General features: G+C 38.9%; 1 protein-coding gene across 4 annotated transcripts in view; it reads left to right on the forward strand.

Annotated features, from left to right (window-relative positions):
• Positions 1–15,767, forward strand: part of MPPED2 (metallophosphoesterase domain containing 2) — a 107,011-nt gene that overhangs the window by 35,305 nt on the left and 55,939 nt on the right. For all 4 annotated transcript variants that reach the window (XM_032112628.1, XM_032112629.1, XM_032112631.1 and 1 more), the window contains exon 3: positions 1,792–1,973. In XM_032112628.1, coding sequence (XP_031968519.1) covers positions 1,792–1,973 — 182 coding nt within the window. The remainder of the gene's footprint in view (positions 1–1,791; positions 1,974–15,767) is intronic.

The following is a 15,767-nucleotide window of genomic DNA, read 5'->3' on the forward strand; positions in this document are numbered from 1 at the left end:
AGAAAATGCAGTCTAATAAATATCTCCCCCTACTGCTTCCCCCACTAATATTTTAGCTGTTAATATTCTAACAAATATAATAAATAATTAATATAATATAATTATCAAATTCTAACAAAGTTAAATTCTAACTCAGTAAAATCTTATTAGTAAGTACATTCACAGGGACATTTTTCTACCAGAGACCAGGACATATCCATACGGAGTTTGATTTCTGGAACCACTCTAAAACTCCCCAGAGCAGAGAACTCATTTGCACCCTGGGGCATGCTTCTGGTCTTTCTCCCCTATGTAGGGAGCTGAAGTTCAAGGCACTGGTAGAAGTTTTCACACAGTTCAGTGTATATTAAAAACGAAATGCTAATTTAGTTTACAGTTCAGTAAACTTACGTAATACTTCAAAAGTTAGTATTTTCTTAAGGTTTGTGCTTTATTTTCTGTTACTGATCATGCATCTCATTAGAAATGTGGGGATTTAGGGCAAACAAATTCACAGTGATGTGTACTGGTTTTTCTTTTTAGTGTGGAGAGCAAAACTAAGAAGACCTGTTTAATTTTATTTTTACTTTCAGGCACTGATTTTTGAATGCCTGTTGTGCCGGTTTGTCCAAATAAGTCTTAGAACAGCATTATTTTGGATGCTTTAAAGTAGTTAGAGCTTGGTTTCACTAGTCTGATAATTTGAGACATTAAGTGGACTATTATTCTGACATAACTCCTAAATACCTCAAAATTTCTAGCTGAAGCTAAGCTCTAGCCATGATCAAAGTGGCACATCAATGGAATGAGTTGAAGTTTTGTGGAATTGGGATGGGATTTTCTGTGGCACTAATCCAGATGCTGTGCTATTCAAATGTTGAGCAAATCAAATTATGGTAACTGCAGAGAAATAATTGCTATTCCAAAGTAGGCAATAGGTTGCCTTTTGTATTTAAGATATTCTATTGCAAATTAAAGCTTCTAACCACTAAGTATGCATAAAGCATTTATCTTACCTATTATTTTTCTCTATTCTGCTTAAATAATAAAAAAAAATCTCCAAAAGCAAATGACCAAACTTCTGTGATGAGTCACATGTAGTTGATAAGATCAAATTACCAAATATAGCTTGCAAATAACCAATTGAACTAAAATATTAACATTGTTGGCTAGAGAAAAAAAATGCTTTATATGTGGTTGCTTAGTGTGATAGCGCATCAGTTCCTGACTTGACAGATTTTGAGAAGATGAGCTCAGGACTTTGTATGAGTTTAGGAAGCTGTCACTAGGCTCAGTTCTGCGGTTTCTAGCCTTCATCAAAGCACTCCTGAATGTATTGTGTGCAAACAAATACTCTGTGCTGGAATCTGTGGGAGTACCTATGCCCTTGAACAAAATCAGCTGCTAAGCTGCTCAGCTCAGGTGAGAGCCAGTTCCTGGCCCACCTGTGGGACCTGTTATTTCATGGCCCCTGTACCTGTTCATGTATATGGCGCACAATGTAAAACATCTGAATTCAAAGTCTCCTAAATCCATTTTTCCAATGTTTAACTAAATTTTAGTATCAGAAAATGGCCATATCTTGTGTACATTTTAATCTTCCTTTCTTACCAGGTAAGTTTTTAAGCAGCACTGTGGTCCCTCCTGGATTTTTGGCAGTGTTGTGGCAGAGCATGGAGTGTGTCAATGGATGTGTGTGTGTCTGTGTGTGTGTGCATGCTTTTCTGGAGAGAGATGTGTGTTGATATCTGAAATAATAGATGTGAGGGTTTTAACCTTGTAACTGTTACGAGATCTTTGTGTCTGCTTTAGGGTCGACCCTATCCCATATGACACTCCAAAACCAGCGGGCCACACGCGATTTGTCTGCGTCTCAGACACACACTCCAGAACAGATGGCATCCAGATGCCTTATGGGGACATCCTTCTTCACACGGGCGATTTCACCGAGCTGGGACTGCCCTCAGAGGTTAAGAAGTTTAATGACTGGTTAGGTAAGGAATTACTGCGTTTTGGTGACCCCAATTAACCTCTCCTGTCCAAGTGTCAGTCACTGCCTCCTAATTGAATTAGGGCACTTGAAAATCTCCCCCACCCTTACTTCACTTGTCCTCATGTGATGTGCTGTTTCGAGCCTCAGTATAATTCTGTTAATTAAGACAAATTTAGAGACTTTGCTGTATTTCTGCATTACCTTCTGTCATTGCACAACAAGAACGGTGTAGCCCTATGGGAGTGCAGAGGAGGTGGTGGCACCTCATACAAAGGATACAGTGTCCCATTAGTTGAGGATGAGGGGTTTTATATCCACAGCCAAAACTGCTGCTCACTGTATTTTGGGTTTACTATAACTTAAGGCAGTGCTAGCAGTTACAACATACTTGGAAATGATGAAAGTCCTCCTTCCCACAATACAGCGTGGCAGAATCAATAATACTGTTTGGAAGAGGAGAATTTTTTTGGGGGTGATATTCACGTGCTTGCCCCTTTGAGTTGGAGTACTGGCATTTTAACTTTGATCACGGGCAGCCAGCATCTCTTTGGTAGAATACCTTTCATATTCTGCTGTATTTGACAGCAGTGCCCTGACAGCATAGTGCTAGAATTGAGGGCAATTAAATAGCAATGGCAGAAAACCAAAATGAAGGAGGGGAACTTGTGTGGGATGCTCCTGTTAAAATTCCACTGGTAGGCTGGTTGGGCACTGCCATGTCACCTCTTGGTCTAGAAATACCCAGAGCTGAAGGTGACTTGAGCAGCTGATTTTCAAAAAGCATTAGAATGAATTTACAGCATTATATAAAAAATATTTCAAAGCATAGCTTTGTCATCAGGATTTACTGCTCTCTCTCTTGTGTGCTGTGTGATGGCAGCATCTCTATGTGCCTTTAACAGAATCATTTTATTGCATTGGAGTTCCTTGGCTGACCCTTCAAGAGATAATGTAAGGAACATTTGGATTTACAAAAGGAATTTTAAATAGAAGAACTTCTACATTGTCTCTCTTGTCATCCTTCTTTGCATTTTCTTCATACTCTTCTTTTTACCTGACCTCCTTTGATTTCCACAACCCTATTTTAATTAGTGTTTTTCATTCTTTTTATTGCTGTGCATGTGGGAGGGGGGCTTTCTAATCATATCACTGTAACTTAGTTTTATTGTTCTTATTTCTAGAAAGTGATACTAGATTTGATAAGGTCAAAACTATCCTTTTTCTGGGCATGTAATTGCAGGAATGGGAAGTTAGAAGAAGTAGGAGAAGTAGGTAGATATGTTATGGGGTGAGGGAAGAGAGACAGTAGGAATCATCTTCCTCAGCTTTTGAGTGTTCTGTGGGATCCCGTGCAAATGTTGGTGTTGTACAGGAGGAGGACAAGCAGGTGAGGAGTAGCCAAGGGGAAGGCTCTGGGAATCTCAGCTTCCCTGCAGTGAGGGATGGGTCACACTGAGCTTCGTTCCTCACAGAAGCTGGGGAGCACTGCTGCTCAGCGGGGTTCAGTTGTTGCAGATGCCAGGCAGCCCCAGAAGAGGAATTGCCTTTTGGAGAGCACAGACCTCCACAGGCTACCCTGAGTGCATTGCTAAGAGCAGTGTCTGGCCACCTGAATTCCTCTTTGGCCCTTGAGTAATTTCACAAATGCTGTTTTGATTCAGCCAGAGCCTGTGTCCAGTGCTTGGCATTTGAAAACACTCAGTGCTGCAGAAAGCCAAACCAAATAATCTGCCAGGATGCTTTCACCCTTCTGTGGGGGATCTTGTTGGCAGCCACTTGACATTCCTTGTATCTAACAGGTGTTTCATGATGATGTTATTTTAACACATAGGTCCTTGGCTTAACATTCCCAACAGAAGAATTACAACCCTTTGAGTAGGTTGTGTTCCAGTCTCAGTAGTTTACCAGGGGGCTTTCTTAGCATGTATGCATAGTTCTTGTAGAAGACAGTATAGTATTTATCTGAGAAAGCAGATTTTGCAGTCATTTTCACTGAAACTGGAATCTTTGACTGTGTAAGGGCCTACTGGCTTTGGCCTCAGGCTTTCATATTTCAGATACAGAGAAAAATTTTTTTACATGCACAGAGTCCACTTGCATTTTCTCATATATATATATATATATATATATATGATAATACCAGTTATTAGCTTCCTGGCACAGGGCAAGACAGAAAATTGATTCATCTGTGGGAATGTTGGTGAATACTTGCTTCAGTGCATCCTCACCAGGAATCACAACACTGAAGTCAGGCATGTCCTTTTGCCACTTTTTTCAGACTCCTGTCTGCAAAATGTGTTGTGTTTTACCATTTACTCTTTTATTATTTACTCTGTGTGTTGTGAAGATTTTATACATTCAAAGATGTGAGGTGATGATGTGCAGTAGTTAAAAAAATACATACCAGTGGCAGGCAGGATCAAGCAGGATTCCTTTTGCTGCCTCAGTGTGGTGGGAGGCATCTTTTTTCACCATAGTTGGTAGGAACCTTATTCCAAAGCTATACACTGAGAACTGCCATCAAATACAAGGTTGTCCGTATAGAAAAATGTTTTCCTGCCTTTCTTGGGTGTGGTTTTCTCCACTGGCAATTGTGTTGTGAAGCTGTAATGAAGACAAGGCATCTGTATCATTTATGCCATGAGGGAGAGAAGCCAGATCAAAGCTGGGTTTCATTCTGCAGCTTATCTTACCTACTCTGTGGTAAAAAACAGGGTCTTGCCTCCATTAGAATTATATCATGGGATAACTAAGACACAATAACTGTCCATAATTTTTTTCTGGCAGTAAAACTAAGGGGAAGGTTAAAAGATTATTATTCTGAGCTCCTGCCTTGCTTGTACTTCACAGGGCATTACATATGCCACAGTTATACAGGGATGAGAGCACTGCTGTCAGCTCTGCAGTTTTATATTTTTTGAGCCTTGAATTGCTTTGCAACAATTTGGGTCTTTCACCTGGGAAAAATGTTTGGCATCTTGTCTGTCCATTTAATTTACACTCATCCTTCTTCCTTGTCTCAACAGCCAAGTCATGGAACTTGCTTTCTGCACACTCTTTCCCATTCTTCCAAGTTCTCAGCCCTTCCTGCAACTTTTGCTAGTTAAATGCTTTTTCTCTTTGGCTGTTACATTTTCATTATTGGTTTTGCATGGCAGTCATCTGGGCTTATACACTGAATAACCTCTGTGGTCACTTAGTGATTACATACACTGGCTGAGGTAATTTATTCACTTTGTTTTGGTGTGAACATGTCCCTTGGGTCTTGTAACTGCTGTAATCACTTGACCTTAGGGACTGTTAAATGCTTTAAACACAGTTATTTTAAATTTATAATAGTTTTCATTAAAAGTCTCTTATAGTAACTTAAATAATTTTGCAGTAAACACAGCATTATGTGCTGAGGAAGAATTGAGATGTTATTCTGTGCCCAATATATTTTCTACTGGATGTTTCAACTTACTATTATTATCTCTGTTCATATTTTTTCCATCCATTCTCATTCAGTCATATATGTGAAATGAAATAGAAGAATATCTAATTATAGCTCTGTTTTCATAGCGCAATATTTCCTTTTCTGGGTGATGGAAAGAGATTGAATAACTCATAAGAATTGAAGAGAAAGCAAAGATAAATTCAGGCAGATAGATCTTTAATGAGTTGATTTGTTTGTTTTGCTCAGTTACTATGGGCCTGATTGTGCATATCCTTACTTGTGTGAATAACTTGAATTCAGATAAAAATTTTCCTCAGATAGCCTATTTTGTACTTTTTTGTTCAGTGGTTATATCGTACTGTGTTCATTTTTTGGTTCTGGTTTGTTTGTTTTTCCCCCCATGCAAGGTTTCTATTATAAAGAATATTACTGCATCAGCAAGGCAAAATCTTGCAGTGGTAGACTTGGATAAATTCAGTAAGTGAACTTACTGCTGGTTGTTGTCTGTGGAGCTGAAAGTTGAATTTAGCTAGGTTTTTCCTGAGTTGTTCTAGGATTTAGCAACTTGACTGTTTCATGTTTTTTAAGTCACGCTTTTGTTTTGGAAGTTTATTTCCTTTTATTTTCTTTGGGGTAACGACTGTAGAAACTTTGTGAATGGTTTAGTGGCAAAATATGTATGCATTTGTACTGGAACAAATATTTCTTTACCTGTAACATATGTTTGCCTTTAGTATAAACATTGTTGCTAGAGCTAAAAAAAACCAGCTTTTTTTTTTTTTTTTTTTTCTGTGCTGTAGTTCCTGATCATGTTACTTAAAAAGAATGATTATATAATTTTAATGCAGAGGTTTTCTTGTTACACTCTGCATATGCAGATGTGGTCCTCAGCAAAGTATTGTCAATTATTTTAAAGTTCATTTTTGTGTGAATATTAGTTATTGGAAATAGCAGCATCACCTTGGAATTGCTGCTGGAATTGTTACATGGAATAGATGACAAAATGGAAATGTGGTGTTGCTCTCAGAACTATGGACAGACACTTGGTTCCAGTCTACACTTAAATTTATGCATTAGTGCTGTGGAAATTTGAAATCTTATTCAAAACTGTTAAGCCAGACACCTGCCAGAATGTGTTTCATATTGAAGATAGCATAATTCAATTTGAAAAAAATGAACTGTTCCAGAATAGTATAATAGTAAGATCAAGCTCTTTTCTTATCACTGTTTAAAAATGCAGGGTCACATTCCACTTTTATCCTTTCTCAATCTCTCTGGTCTGGCTTAGTTATCTGGCTTCATCTCCTCTCCAGGCATGGCTCATTTAGGGTTTAGAGTAAGTGTGTTCCTTTTACTAATGTACATTGAGAACAGTTTCAGTGTGATGAAGTGTTTATTCTTGAGGGCTTTTGCTCTGTAAAAGTATATTTCTGATGTGAATTATTTTGGCATCTGACATCACACTATTTTTATAAAAAAAACCAAACTAGTAAGTTCTAAATTTCTTCAGATTCAGAGGGATATTAGCTCAAAGTATGCTGGGGTAATTTAGAACCAGAAGGAAGCTTGTGAATATTTTAAAGTAAAATTATGGTAATAAAAACAAATCTCTTCCTTTTTTATAAATTGATTTATTTCTGATTTGTGTTTTTACCATCTGGAGCATATTTTGAACTCTATATTGCTCTACTTGTTATAGCTAGAATGAATAATTGACTAAACATAAAATACCATTTTGATAAACAAAACTCTTAGCACTTGAAAAAAAATTGCATTCATTGCAAGTGAAAGAAAATGCTGAGGTAGCTTTAATCCTGTAAGTATGTGTGAGTTTTGCACAGCTGTTCTGGGAGAGGGGGAAGCAACTCCCAGGAAAATCCTTTAGTCTAATTTGGAAACAACTCTGTCTTCTGTGATGGCTCTGGTGAGAACCTTCCTGAGGCTTCAGACGGTGGGATGGGATGGAGATATCTTGATAAGAGGTTGAGCTGGTGCTGAGGACAGGTGACTCTTCTGCTGGAGATGGCATGCTCTGTCCCTCTGATGCCATCAAGGGTTTGTGTAGATTGGCTGCCTTGTCTGAGCTGGAGAGTGCCAGAGACCTGAAGGTGCATGGCACACCCAGATTTGGTGTGTCTGCATGCTCAGTAGTTCTAGATGCTGAATATTACGAATTTAGAGCACGTTGATGCAGTTTCATTCAAAAAACCCCCAGATTTAATAACATGAAATCTAGAATCTTCAGAGTTCTGTGGGTTTTTTATTTATTTAGTAGTTCTCTGGGTTATGTATCTCACTCTGTCTTTACCATAAAGTTTTAAAAAACTTCTTCCTAGATTATTTAGGTTTTATTGCTGTATTACTACTTAAAAATATTTCCTTTGCTTTTGTTCTGACTCAAACTGTGTTTAATGTCATGGTTAAATTCCCATTTGTACTTAGTTTTCAATTCCCATATGGTTTGACTGAATTAATCATCAGTGCTCAGCTTTTATTTGCATATACCTTTTTATGATATACTATTACTAATTTTATCTTTGATTTTTCTTCTCAGAGGAATACAAAAATAGTTTGAATGTTTCATTTTATTATATTTATAAGATAGTGGGAAAATACAACCATGTTAATTTTTGGTAATAGGCTGAATAATTTTTATTGATGTAGCAACCTATAGTGCAACGTGAAAACAAAATTAGGAAAAAGTACAAGATTCTCCTTTTGTGCCATGGTTATAATAGCTGCTTTTTCTTATTTATCCTCTGCTCTGGGCCAGATATTAGTTGCTTTGTGGGAAACAGAACCCCAGAAGTATAACTTAGTAGGTAAAATAGAAACAATTGGATAAAATGAATGTTGAGGCAGTAAAATTTCCACTGACTAGAATGGAATTCATGCCTGAGGAGCTGTGTAAGTTCATTCATATCTGATCAGTTCTTTCTTGTTCTGCTCTTGTTATTCCTGGCAATTCTTCATAAAGAGACTTCACAAAAATCTATTTTTGCTATCTCCTAATGGTCTATAGAAAAATGGAAGGTTTTTAAGCTGTGTTTGCTTCTAAAGTGTAAAATTCTCTTTACAAATGGCCATGCTCGGTCAAACCAAATATAAAGGTGTTATTTGACAGCCATTAGAAAAGTTGGCTCAGGTAAAATGGGCTTTCAGAGAGAATAATGTTGTGGAGTGAGTGGCTCTTTGTAAGTTTAAACTAATATATTCATTTGGTAATTTTCAATGAAAGAAAGGAGCCAGTGAGCACTGCAAAGTATTGCACAATTCTTGAATGGATTTTCAATCACAATAATTGCTTGGTCATTTCTTGGATCTGCTTCCCTGGGCTGCTAATGTTGTTTCTGAAGGGGGAGGGGATGATCAGGTTTCTTATAACAAGCTATAGCGAACCCAAATTTATAAAAAACCCCAAATCCTTCCTTTCAATTCCTCCTTTCCCGCGAATCCACTTTGAAAGAGAAAAGAGATTTATGGTTGTTGTATTGACCAGGCATGAAACAACGAACGCCACTCAAGTAGAAACTTTTATAGATGTTTTCATCAGATTCTTCCTCCAGTACTGCTGCCACAGCCACATATCATAATGAGAATGATTTCAGTGGAGAGCAGTCGAAGGATGGATTCTTTGTACACCATCAGTTTATTTCTTCACTTGCAAATTTAATGTTGCATCAAAAATACAAAATGCAAAAATACTTCTCTCCTAAATTTTCACACTGTGCACACCATATTAACAATAGCTAATTAAAGTCAGCCTTTCTGTTAGTAGAGCATCACATTCCAGGCTAGAAAGAACAATGGTTTCAGGGTGGAGGAGTTGCTTTGAGCGGAGAGGGGTTGGGGCTGGGGAGAAAGCACTGTGGATTTTAGTATAATGTGTAGTGTTCAAAGAAATTTTATTTCATCATAAAGATTAGCAGGCTGTGTAATTCAATTTAAAGCTGGTTGGCAGTGTTCTGTCTATTACAAAGCCTCTTTCTTTTTTTTTATTGCCACCATTTTTTTATGTTGTATGTGACTACAAAACCTAGTAGACAGCAGGAATGATCTTTGGGTTTTGTACTTCCCACCCGCCTTCCTCTTTTCAGTTCTGCATATTAGGAAATATGTGAGATTAAACTGAGCTACAAAACACTATGAAATACCATCCTGGATTTTTTGGGCTTGTATAAAATGATTATTTTTCTTGTGGCCAAACAGCCACTGAGAGTGAAGATCTGCTAAAGTGTTTGATCGAGGGGGTTGAATCAAGCTTAAAACTCAAATGTTAGCATTTATTCACACTGGTTGTGGACATTACTGTGCTATAGAAAAGCAACGTGCAGCAATTTATGGTAATGCAAGACTGGCAGACCTTTATCTTACAGTAATTGCCTATACTAGGGGGTTAATAAATGTTCCAAGAATTACTGACTTCTTTTTTTCTTAAAGAAAAATAGAGAGCTGCTTATTGCTGGCTATAACCAGCCTGCATAGCTTGTTAATTAACCTTCTTGTTGCACCGAGCTGAAGCTGAGTATTTGAGCTTGGGCAAATCCTGCATTGGAAGGATGTGTCTGGGCACAAAAGGGCTGTGAAAGAAAGACCTGTGCAGCTCCACCTGTCCCATCCACCCCTGTCACGCCTGCTAGGAGAGCTTGAAATCTTAGTTGCCTGTATTTAGGGAGTATATTGGTTTGGAGGACCTAAATTCAGGAGGGTGTTGTATTTGTGGGCACTCTGGTAGTGGGGAGAAAAAGAAGAAGAGAACCCCTTTTCCCAGAGCTAAAGGAGCTTTTGTTTTGTTCGTCCTTCTCTGTCATCCTGGGCATGACAGTGAATAATGGCACCTGCTCTGTGAGGTGGCTACAAGACCCACGGGCAGCACCTTCTCCTGGTCAGCCGTGGTACAAGGGTGGGAGGACCCATGCTGCTGCTTTGCCCTGTGACACCAGGCTGGGCTCAGCGTTGGGCTCACAGGAGGGCTGGATTGCGGCGGCCCTTCCACAGCTCTGGGAACGGAGTTTCTCGGGACTTGTGATGGCTTTGAGGCTCAGGTCACTTCGGTGCCTCACTTCACTGAGCTGCTCTGCTCTCTTTTCTCCTCCTGCACCCCAGCTGAGAGGTGACAGTCACCAAACCCTCACTGGCTCCTGATGGTACCTTTAGTGGAGAAGGAACAAAGCAGCACACCAGGGGACAGCAGTGTGGAGAGAGGCAAGATGGAAAGCCAACACAGGGGAGAGCAAAATAACATCAAACCGGGGGCGGGATGGAGACTATAAAGAAGAGGGAGACAAATGAGAGGACAGGGATATAAAGTACTGGACCTGCTTTTTTTCACCTGCTTTTTCCAGAGCCACATCTCTTCTCAAGTTAATATAATTAAGAAATGAGAGCTCAGTAACACTCTGTACTTTGGATTTCTGTAATTTTTGGTGAGTGAACCATAAAGACCTCAGAATTATGTGCATCTTTTCTAATGAACCAGAAGCTTTCACATTACAGGACAGGCTGGGTATCAGAGTGCAGTAGCTCCTTTTCTCTTGAATGTTGCCATTACCATTTTTTTGGTCTAACCAGCCAACACAAAGGGTTCTAGTTTAAAACAGAGCTGCAAATGATAAAAAATTACCCACATGTCCTTACTTTCCCCTGAGCTGCTCTCCCCCATATGTTGCTCTGAAGGCTCCCTGCTCCCTCAGCAGCACTTGGCATTTGCCTTCATTCAAGAGATGAACAGAAAAGCTGCAAGGCAGACACGAAGTTTGCTGCGGTTTTGTGCAGATGTCTCCTGAGCATGGTGGGGAAGGAATTTGTTCCTTCTGCTCTCCTCTGTCCCTGCTGCAAGTTTCAGTGGTCGCTGGGAATAAGATAATATAGCTGCAGCCATACTTGTGGTCCTGAGAGTAAAGGTCCTGGACTGATATCCCCTTATGAAACTCCGTGCGAAGTAATCCACACTGTATGGAAAGCCACTCACCATTTGCTATCTCCTTGCTGTAAATTGCAATCCTGTGCCATTAGCTGTAGTGGGAAAGGCAGGAGGGGATGCCCTGCAGTGCTGGCCATCCAGGCTGCACAGGGACAGGGGAGGGAAAAGCCTCTGCTCTGGTGTTAGAAGGGGTCTGGCATTGGAGTGAGTTACCAGAGTGTGTACAGTTTGAGTGGAAGCAATACAGCAATTCATAAACAACTGCTTCCGTGAGGCCAGCTGTGAAAACAATGATGCTTGCCTGTGAGGTGAGAGGGCAAAACCTTAGCAGAAAGGAGTATAAATAAGGAATAAATTGTTACCTTTGTCTAAGGGACTGAAATAGCTGCTCTCTGAGTGCTTTGTCTTAATGACTGGCTTTGATTAACTGTAGTTGTTGCTCTATTCAGCAAAACTTTGTCTGCATATCATGCCTTATTACAGCAGGTTTCTCATCCCATTTTTTTTGTTTAAAAGGCTAGAAAAGATGGCTAAAATGGATAAGTCAAGAGAGGCCCTACTCTGCAGAAAGCACACTAGATGAAAAATCGCATGCTCCAACAATTAACCATAACATTTAATTACAGAGAAATAATTATTAGTGGACCAGAATTCTCACTGTCCTTCTCTGCACTAAAGTACAGATGCTGCATCACACAGATTTTCAAGCACCTTGTGAGAAAGTTACTGTAAGTTCAAATGCACAACGATAAGTACCATAAGTCTCACACATTCATTTAACTTGATTTTAAAATATTTCACTCCTAGGTTAGTGGCTTACAATTATCCTTATTGAAGAGCAAGAGATGGCAGCAGCAGAGGGCCTTGTAACACGAGCAGGAAAGATCAAGAGTTTTGCCTGAATTTTGTCACAAATAAAAGCATGCAAACTCTATTGCAGAATGGAGTTTACATTACATGCACTGTTCTTCATTCTTCTGTTTTGTCCTGCCTTTGGAAGGACAGTTAGGAAGTATTCCAGCACATAGTTTTCTCCACTGAAATTCAAAGACTTGGATTCTTAACACTTCAGTCTGAACTTGAACTATCTGTTGTGAGGTCCTAGGATGCTGTAACGCAAATGACAACCAGCAATAAGCTGGTAATTGAAATTCTGCAAAGCCAGCAGAAACAGAGGTGGCAAGAGCCACTAGCAGGGGTGAGACAGGGAACTCAGATAATAGCACTGGCACCAATGTCCATAGTTACCACTCTAAACCTTTATCAGGCTTCAAGCTTCCTTCTCTCTTTCCTTTTGGTGTTCAGTGTTTGTCCCTGTGCTTAAACTCACAAGGAGGGTATCTGGGGCTGTGTGCCCTTCTGCTCAGGGAATTCTAGATGGCCAGGAAAGAAACCTGCATAAGAGGAATTCGGTTCCTTGTAATAACATGATACAGCTGGAGTGATTTGGTTGTCTCTCTTAGCAGCTAAGAAACCTCTCTGTGAGTTGAGTTATTAAAAGGAATTTCCTTACGGGGCTCAGGAGATTCCTGGTATCCAAGTTCATCTTGAAAGACTGTAATGGAATGTTTAACTTTATTTAGAATAATAAATTTAAACATGGGGTTCAGAAAATAATACTGGAGGTTCCTAAAGACCTGCCTGAATATTTTAGTTGACTGTAATTTGTGTTTGCATTCTCTGTGCGGTTTCTCTCTGTTTTACCCTCCATAAACCTTTCAGGAAAGGACCATGGAGGTGGTTCTGGAACACAGTGCTATCCATGTTGTCACGTGGATATTGGACTCCAGAAGTGGAGTTTAGCTTAAGCTTTAGATTTCTGCTCTTCCAACTTAGAAAAGGAAGAAACAATTCCCAACAAGCACCAGCATTACCACGTGAAAATATGTTTAGAACTACCTTTGAATATCAAACTTGCTCTTATGCTTTAATGTTTACAAATAAAAGCACAAGCCTTGATCACAGGGTAAAATCTCAAAAGTAGCTAATTGCTTTAGCACACTGGAGAATGTTACATTCTCAGAGTTATTAAAAAGCTGTTGCCCTGCTTTTAGGCAGTAGTTCATGCTTTTATTGGGATATTTAATAAACATTTTATCTTATTTCTTCTCTTTGAGTTTATTTGCCTTGTGATTATTCTTGCTATCCCTGCTTTTTGTCTTTCTCCTTATCATTACAGGTATTTATCCACATTACACTAGTACTGATAGTTGGTAAATTATGAACCTCAGTATGTTTTGTAGCTTACCAACAATGTACTCAAAAAGCATAATTTGAAAGGAAGGATTTCAGTTCCATGTATAAAATCAAGAAGTGATGTAGAAGATAATGTATCATAGAAAGAACATAACTTTTAGAAGTTTCTTGTATATTTTGAGATCTTTCTCTTCATAAGAAATGCTCTAAATACCTTCCTGGAATACAGAAAAAATAGATGTTTGGAGGGTTTTTTTTCAGAAATACTGTCTGGGCTCTACCAGGCTGTGAGACAGAGGAAGGTGATTTCCTACTGCTTTGTGCATTTGTAAGCCTCAGAGACTTTCTTCTGAAAATGAGAAAACAAATAATGGGAACAAGCTCAAAGACTTGGGAAACAGGAAGATGTTTTGGTGGTCATATGTTTCCCTGGCTGGTGTATTTATTTGTTCATATTAAGATAGGTGGGTAGATACTGGAAGGATCCTGATAGGGGTGTATGGGCAGAAAAGGAAGTTCTGCTGCTTGTTTAAAGGTCCCTGTCAACAAGGAAGAAGAATTTGGGGCAGAATCTATATCTGGGTCCTGCATTCATAATTCTCATTTCCTTCACTAAGAATTGATATCAAGCATTGTTTATCTTTTAAATAAAGATTTCACTTTTTCTGGAAAATCTTGTCCTTAGCTTTCTCTGGCCTTTTGCAGTGTGAAAATACATGTACATTAAAATACAAAGACATTGTCTGTGATAATTATGATTAGCTTAATTACTTTCCGTATAATTGGTTCTCAATATGACCTCCTTTTTGGTGGCTTTTATTAATTTATTTTAGGGGGGGAAAAAAGGCTTAATTGGAATTGTAGGTTACAGAGACAAAGGGTATGTTATGGGAAATAGGTCCAGATCTGTTTGTGTCAGGCAGTGGAAGTTGCTTTTTATATTCTTAAGATTCATGGAGAAAAATAATTTAAATTGATACAGTATGTGTGTGCACAAGGTAATATCAACAACCAATATATTATTTCAAAATCTGGTGAATTTCTTTATGGAGGATTAGTTTATATAGTGTGGGGGACTCAGAAAAGAAAATAGAATTGTGTATTGATGCCTTTAGAAATATTATTTGAGGGCAATAAAATGTTCTCCGAAATTCCCACCTGAGTGGAGAAAATGGAGTTTGTTTGCAGTAATTGCATTTTCTAGCATTTGCTTTCGTGCTTTCCAATATGAGTTAAGCCAATTGGAACCTGTGATTTTGTTTTGCTTATTGACAAAAGTACCATGTAAATTGATCTGTGATGCATTTATAGAAAATGCTTTGAAAATTTTGAAAGAGAGATGGCTTTCTCTTATTAGATTTAGATAGTATTAGGGTTCATTTTTATATTTTGGCCTAATGTAATAATAACCAAAAATGTCCCTTTTCAATTAAGTCTAAATTAAGTCCAAGAAGGACATTTCTACTTAGCCCTACTGGTACTATGAAGGCAAAGCTTAGGTTCCTGTTCTCAGCATTAGTATTTGGAGTTCAAGGTCGCAGCCATTTGAAACCACAAAATGTGCTGACATTGGTCTAAAATATGTCAGCCCTGGTACATTAAAATCTTGATTGCAAGAGAAAATCTAGAGTTCTGTTGGACAAAACAGAATGCATTTCTCTATATTTACAGTACACACGCACCATAGACCCTGAACTGCCGGGGGTTGATGCAAGTGTCGCTGTAGCTGTAAATATGGGGTAATTCTGTTTGGGGAAACACCCTTCAGCTCTGCCAGACAAAAAATGTTCTCGCCTCAAAAACTCTTGTAATTTTCAAAGTGAGCACCGTTTCTGTTAAAGGATCCCTTAGAGGGGGCACATGGCACCAGCACAGCCATGGGCTTGTTTTGCCCTGGGAAAGAGGACAGGAGCAGGAACTACCACAAATGCAAGAAGCACTTGAAAAAAGGAAAGGGACAAACAAGGCTGTTGCAATTTCCAGGTAGGGTGTTGTGTCAGAATTTGCTAAATTTAACAGCTGCCAGCTCCTTTGAATTTAAGTTACGTGATTTTTTTTTTTTTTCCCTCTTGAAAGCTCTATCTTTTAGGTTGCATAATTAAAAGCCTGAGAAGAAAGCCTTTCCAGGGACTAGCAAGCAATCTGTGCTGCTTGTGTTTCAGATTTCATAATTTTAAAGTCAATTTGGGGGGACTTTTTACACCTAAAGTTGGCAGTGCTGTGAGCTGCAAAATCTGGAG

This window comes from Corvus moneduloides, chromosome 6 (genome assembly GCF_009650955.1).
Source record: "Corvus moneduloides isolate bCorMon1 chromosome 6, bCorMon1.pri, whole genome shotgun sequence".
NCBI classification, from domain to species: domain Eukaryota; kingdom Metazoa; phylum Chordata; class Aves; order Passeriformes; family Corvidae; genus Corvus; species Corvus moneduloides.